The following is a 6,893-nucleotide window of genomic DNA, read 5'->3' on the forward strand; positions in this document are numbered from 1 at the left end:
AACTCAGTTCTATCTTCAGACGACATTAAAGCTGAAGTTTCCAAAGCTGTTAGGTACTATACTTTTGTTAAAACATTTTATTCATATCGGATTAATATTAATTTGGAATATAAAAGTAAATGTCACGTATGGCTTTAACTTCTATTTTCATGTTTTTGAAAACTACTTATTTAAAGATTTAAATCATTGTTAATTTCAGTGCTTCAAGTGAGTTCTTGTCTGGAGGTAAATTTCCTTTAATAACTTTCTACTCTCCTACTATAGCATAATGATATATTTTGACTAGATATCTAACTCGCGCTTCCGCAGTGAAGCAAATTTTTTGCCAGCCTGAAATGACGCAATGATAAATAAAAGCAAAACAAAAATGTATAATTGTCAGTTTAAATAAAACGGCTACCGGCATTAAAATCTTTAAAAACTTGATTCACTTTTTCTTACAGAATTTTTGTGAAGTTAGACATCTAGTTAATGTATATCATTGCTATGGCACTATTTTAACTGAGTTTTTGAAGCCCACTAATTTTATTACTCGCTTATCCATACTCGGTATGTTTTCATAACTCCCTGATATTTTTAATTAACAGACTTACACTTAATCACTGATCCTTTCTCTTGTTGCACGATCAAAAACTTTATAAAAGATGTGAGTTATGTGGAAAAGTTGAAAAGCGAGCTTCTTCAATTAGATTTTACGCCCAAATCAAATGATTTATATCAATTTAAGCAAGTAAGGCCACAGTTATGCAATTTTTATATTTAAAGGCGGTTTTAATGAAGATTTATGCGATAGGCCAGTGATTTATTTTTCTTTTTAGAGCAACGATTTAACCAAAAGAAAGTCTAAAACTATATCCGTTCTCAGGCAAAGCAAAGATTTTTTTTTTTTCTCATAGCCCTGGGTATATTATCTTTTAATAATCGCGTTCTGATATTTTCCTTATGAAATTTTTTACTTTTTGTTTCAGAGAGCAGTTGTTTGGTGTGTTTAGAGCCTGGTTGCAAGATGTTACTAAAATCGTTTTGAATGACACTGTTGATATGTCTTGCGCTATTTATCAAAATTCAGGTGCCTTTTGTTATTGCAGTGTCATTGCAGTTAAAGCGGTTTGTAATGGTAAAACTCTCCTGTTTTAATTTTAAAGCAAAAGTCACAGAATATTTTTAGACGTTTTGCTATGTCATGATGATGAGTTAGAAGGTCGTCGAATAGCATTTGTTTACTACCTCGTTCCCCAAGATTGGGATGCAAGTGATGGAGGTATTGCAATTTTTGTGTGCGTGTGCGTGTGTGTGTGTGTGTGTAATATTTTCTTTTTGTACACCCTTTTTTTTAACATTATAGAAAGAATTTCATGTTGAATGTTATTTCTAGGTTCTTTGGACCTATTTGCAACTGGTAGTAAGTCATTTTTGTTTCTTTCATGCTCAACAATAAGATCGAAAAATTTCTTCTAAGTAAAGACAGTTTATTTGTTGATTTTCTTTTTTTTTTTTTTTTTTTTTTTTTTCATCGAGAATTTTTTAAAATGCGATTTCGAAAATTCTAGGTGATGGTGGACCTTCGGATATTAAAAGAACCTTAGTACCTTTGTTTAATAGTCTGATTTTTTTTGAAGTAACTGAAAAGTCATATCATCAGGTATTTCAAAATGTGACATCATTGGATCTTCTTTTATAGCATTAATTTTTTTTTTAAGCTATCAGATATTAATTCACCGGGTATTCTTTTTACAACATAAGTTACAAATATTGTCTTAAAAAAAAAAAATTTATAGAATTTCACGTAAAAATATTTACGCAGGTTTCGGAAGTTCTTTCGCGTACAAAAACGAGGTTAACAGTATCAGGCTGGTTTCACGGTGAAACTGTACCTCGATCTAACCTAAACATACAGCCTCCTAGAATCGCTCACTTGCCTCTGGATGCAGAGGTGAGTCTGTTAGATGTCATTTAAAGTAAAATTCTAGAAAACAACAAAATAAGAAAAAATTAGAAAACGAGTTTATATTTTAGGACGAGCGATTGCTAGAGTGGGTAAATCCGATTTATTTAAACTCCGAGATTGTAGAAGATATTCAAGAGCAATTCGAGGAGGATTCAGAAATACAACTAAAAGATTTTTTATTGGTATGTCACATCCTTTCTTGTAATTATTTTAAATGCAATATAACAAAGTTTCTGTTTCTTTCATAGATTCGTTTATTTTTGATGATTTCAGGGGGAAAAGTATAAAAAGCTTGAAGATGCTTTATTTAAACCTGAAACAAAATGGTCACGAAATTTTATTCCTAACCAGAGGTATTTTTATGCCAAATTTTTTTTTTGTTTTTTTTGTTTATGGATGATTTTAAATAATGGTAACTTTTAAATAATGGACTCTTTTAGGTTGACTTATGATCTTGAAGAAGACACAGCTGATGATCTTCTTGTTGAGTTTGTAACTCTATTAAAGTCACGACCGTTTTATAAACTTCTGACTAAGTTGACGGGAATCGAACTCGTTCAATTAGAAGATGATGAATCTTCTCTAAAGGACAATGAAGAAAAAGAATCGTCATCTTCTACCGTCCTAATCTCACAAAACAATAAATCAGATTTGTCATCTTGTGTCACTAACGTACGAAAGTGGCAGCACGGCTGCTACACACTGGTCAGCGATTTTGATCCATGCGGAAAAGAATTTGCTTTGGATTTAATGTTTTCTTTGGCTTGTGACGGTTTGTATTAAAGAGCTTACGATTTTTAAAATTTTTTTTCTTTTATTAAAAGTAAAAAATAGTTCTTTTTTTTTAGATTGGGATGCTTTAGCTTCTGGTGGATTTGTTAGCTACATCGCCAGGGATGAAGATGAAGAGGTTGAAAGTGACTTTTATTTTGTTTTAACTTGCTTAAATTTAATTTTATTTGTGAAATATTTTATTAACCTAACTTCTGGAAAGTTTATTAATCTAACGCATACATAGAGTTAAGAATTCTTAGGAAGTATTTGCTAAGTTGATAATTCTTTAATTTTTTATGCAAAGCTTCTATCGGTCCATCCTGTATCAAACTGTTTATCGTTGGTATATCGAGACGACGAAACGATGCGCTTTCATAAGTATATTAACAACAAAGTGGTCGAGCAGCAAAGACAGGAATATTTTGAAATCTCTGCCATATATTTTGAAGGGAAGAATTAATTTTCTGAAAGCTTTCACATTGTGGTTAAAAATCAAAAGAGAAAAAAAGAAAAAGTACATTAATAAGAATCTCCAGCTGAGAGGATGAAAATAATGAAAATGACGAAGGTTAATGACGAAAAAATTTTTTTTTTTTTTTTTTTTTTTTTTTTTTTGAGGAAAAAATATATAAAATATTGATTTCTTGATGAAAAAATATATATTTTGTATATTTTTTCATAATTAACCTCTATCATTTTCATGATGAAGGTTTTCATGATCTATGAAGTCAAATAACGAACTGCCGAGTAAATGTATGTTTTAAAACCATGTTGTAATAGCTATGAAATAAGTAATAAAAATGAAATCATAAAAACTGATAAACTGTTGAGTTTGGAATTAAGTTCATCTACTGATTGTTGGACCCGAGAACGTTCTTTAGTTTTCATTATGTACTGTTCAGTTAAAGATTGATCAGTTGACATCTTCAATTTCACACATTCAATATCCAAAACATTCCGTTTGGATTTTAGTGATTTCAATTGCTCTTTAATAGCATATGCATTATTAGCTAATTTATACTTTTTGAGTTCATTAGTTAACAAATATTCTAAAGAATAGCTCTCTAAGTCAGATGCAACCTGGCTTTTATAACCAACTCTAATTATATTAAAATCACCGCAATTTCCATGTCTTGTAGAGTGGTTATCACTATCATCTCTCCATGGTGGACTACAGACTAAACCCCTAACTATTTCATCAACTGCTGCATTTGATGGAGCACAGAAAAATATACGCATGTGTTGAGATTTTATGCTTTACAGAAGTACAGAAATTACAGAAGCATATATAAGAGCTTTAGTTTTTGACGTATTTTTTGATTGATGAAGATTTTCAATTTATTACTGTATCATTTGGGTCAATACTTACACAGCCAGCTTGATCAGTTAAATTCGACTTTTTGTTGAGGACGAACAATTCCTCGATATTTTATCTTAATGTTGTAATTATAAAGTAAACCGAAATTAATTGCTTTTTTTGTTTGTTTGTTTGTTTTTGAATCATTCGATAATCATCATCTTGATCTAAAAGAGCATTAACAAGTTCAATGCGAAGTTTCTCTTTTGGCTCCAGACTCGTTTCTAATTCTTGTGGCGATTCTCGTGCTAATTTTTAAATCTTTGGCACAAAAAAAAGAAGACAATTGTCAATAATGGTTTTAAAGTGACATCATATCACACATTTATCCCTTTGTTTTAATTTAATTGTAATGTCTGAAACAGGTGATCATACGAAATCAGTAACTATAAAAAATGGAAAACATTAGATATGTTCGCTTATAACGCTTCAGTTCTTTCAACTTTTGGTTTTCTTTGTTTTTTTATCAGGTCCATGATCTCAAGAGGCAGGTCAATGTCTGTATTTTAATGGCTTTATATATATATATATATATATATATATATATATATATATATATATATATATATATATATATATATATATATATATATACATATATACATATATGCATATATATACATGTAATTTTAAACTTTCCTCTTGTAAATTCAAAATAAAAAAAAAAATTGATCAAATAATATTAGCATTAGACTTTCAGAAGAACTGATTAATTACAGCACTTTTTTGGTGCACTTTTGGTCATTTCAAAGTGCTTCCCGGTCAGCATTGCGTTTGATGAAGAACTTTAAAATTAAAAGTTATTTCCATTAAAATTAAAGGCTTGAGTAAGCTTTTTAACAATAAAATATGTTGTTGAACTTGATAACCAATTTTATTCATGAGATGTTCAGTTCAAAAATTAGTATTTAGATTTTTAAAAAACATTTCCGCATTCCTTAGTTCCTGGCGTCTGTTTAGAAAAATGCTTACAGATACAATCAATGAAACAAAGCTTAGCGGTTTTTTTTTTTTTTTTTTTTTTTTTTTTTTTTTTTAAATGAAATAATCGGTGATGACCGCAGACGTGATGCACCATGACTTCCTCGTCGTTAACAACTTGAACAAATCTAAACCACTATGCAAACTTTCGTTCGATTATTAGAAAGAAACGTCTTTTCTCAATAAAGAATTTTAGAATGGAATTTCTTTTCTAATAATCCGTTCTCCGCACTGTTAGCGTTTTTATTTTTTTATTTTTTATTTTTTTTTTGTAAGCTTGTAAATGATCATTCATTTACAAGCTTACAAAAAAAATTTGGTCTGCTTTAAAATTATAGAACTGTAACTAATCTAATAACCAATGTAATAAACGATTACGCGAACCGCGTATTTTTGCACATTATCTTGCATTATCCCCAAACAAATATTACAAATGTATAAACATTTTACGTATTTTTCGTTCGTTAAAACAATGTCTGTCGCTTTGGCGACCAAAATTACTCTTGGATTTACAATGTAAATCAATATCCAAAAAAGATTATGTGGTACTGTGGTGTGACCAAACAAAGTCCTTTTCTTTAAGAAAGTCCTAATTTAAGAAATGACAAATTTCGTATATATGAAATAAACATTTGGGGAAAAAATTTTTTTCTCTAAATGCTTACTTTATATATACGAAATTTTGTTATTTATTAAATTAGGACTTTCTTAAAGCATAGGACTTTGTTAGGTCACACCACGGTAATATAGATAATAGAAAAATTATCTTTAAAAAAATGTGTATCATTCAATCAACTTTAGATTGAGGTTTAACCATGGCCGTCTGTACTAACAGTTAGTACAGACGGCCATGGGTTTAACAAATTTAACTGAGTTTCCGTTTGTAGTGTGACCAAGAAACGCAATCTTAATGCTTTAAACGTATAAATCTTTGCTCGGACATCTTTTAACTATTGAGCAGCTTTTTAATGTGCGTAATTTTTATCGCTATCTTAATTTATGTTAATTTACTTAAAAAATAAATTTCACTTAATTTCTTCTTCTTCTTGTCACTCTTAGCCCATAATTTCACTAAAGAAAGTTGAGCGACGCATGTTAAAAAGAAATCGCTTTTTATCAAGTGACTAGAGTAACTGCCAACGCAAAATAGAGACAGACTACCCGTTAAAAGATTAAAAGATATGGTTCTATTGAACGTTTCCATCATGGAAAAGTGTACTATATGGTTATTCTGTCCATCATTAAGGACTATCAAACGATAGTTAAATAGTTTTGGTTGGAGCGCAGAATTTAATTGCATATTGTTATTTGCATGCATTTAAATATTTTAAAATGTTTTAACCCACTTTTGAAATTTATTTTTGAACTGGAAGTTGTATGGTTGGAAAACTTTTGCCAAAAGCCTGATATTCCTTGGAATTGTTTTAATTTCTTCTGGAAAAATTGATAAAATAAACGTTCTTTCATCAATTCTTAACAAATCACTTTTTTTTGTCTGAAATGACTACAGAGATCTGCTGTTTTTATTTTCCTAAAAATACAGTGAGATTTTAATAACTTTTGCATTTTAATGTTCACTGAGTTTGTGTGTAGGTTACATAAGTGGTCATCATATGAATATACTGTATAATTTAAAACTTGACAGTTAGAACAAACATTAACACTTATATATCCAAAAAATAAACACTAACGCTATTCTCAATAAACACTATACTAATCCAACATGAAGCAAGCTGAAGGCTCCGAAATAACGGGGAAATAAGAGACAGAACAAGAAGACTTTTAGTTTACAATAAAGCTCAAAGCTTCGAGATACTAAAAACTGGATTACAT

The 6,893-nt window shown here is 29.7% G+C and overlaps 1 protein-coding gene across 2 annotated transcripts in view; it reads left to right on the forward strand.

Moving 5' to 3' along the window:
- Positions 1 to 4,212, forward strand: part of LOC145192541 (prolyl 3-hydroxylase OGFOD1-like) — a 4,407-nt gene extending 195 nt beyond the window's left edge. The window contains exons 1-15 of one of the 2 annotated variants that reach the window (XR_016455650.1): positions 1 to 53; positions 200 to 225; positions 588 to 730; positions 819 to 865; positions 969 to 1,069; positions 1,169 to 1,261; positions 1,376 to 1,402; positions 1,551 to 1,642; positions 1,805 to 1,933; positions 2,017 to 2,130; positions 2,222 to 2,301; positions 2,389 to 2,720; positions 2,797 to 2,858; positions 3,027 to 3,290; positions 3,862 to 4,212. The exon at positions 1 to 53 is cut by the window's left edge and continues 195 nt beyond it. Coding sequence is in view for 1 of the 2 variants with exons in the window: in XM_090097751.1 (XP_089953877.1) it covers positions 1 to 53; positions 200 to 225; positions 588 to 730; positions 819 to 865; positions 969 to 1,069; positions 1,169 to 1,261; positions 1,376 to 1,402; positions 1,551 to 1,642; positions 1,805 to 1,933; positions 2,017 to 2,130; positions 2,222 to 2,301; positions 2,389 to 2,720; positions 2,797 to 2,858; positions 3,027 to 3,182 (1,455 nt within the window). In the remaining variant the exon portion in view is untranslated. Of the gene's footprint in view, positions 54 to 199; positions 226 to 587; positions 731 to 818; positions 866 to 968; positions 1,070 to 1,168; positions 1,262 to 1,375; positions 1,403 to 1,550; positions 1,643 to 1,804; positions 1,934 to 2,016; positions 2,131 to 2,221; positions 2,302 to 2,388; positions 2,721 to 2,796; positions 2,859 to 3,026; positions 3,546 to 3,861 lie in introns of those variants that run through there. The other variant, XM_090097751.1, reaches the window with a different exon arrangement.
- Positions 4,213 to 6,893: the final 2,681 nt, after the last annotated feature.

This window comes from Hydra viridissima, unplaced genomic scaffold, assembly GCF_058129835.1.
Source record: "Hydra viridissima isolate aposymbiotic clone 2 unplaced genomic scaffold, HvirCarnegie_v1 scaffold_1, whole genome shotgun sequence".
In the NCBI taxonomy this organism is placed as follows: Eukaryota; Metazoa; Cnidaria; class Hydrozoa; order Anthoathecata; family Hydridae; genus Hydra; species Hydra viridissima.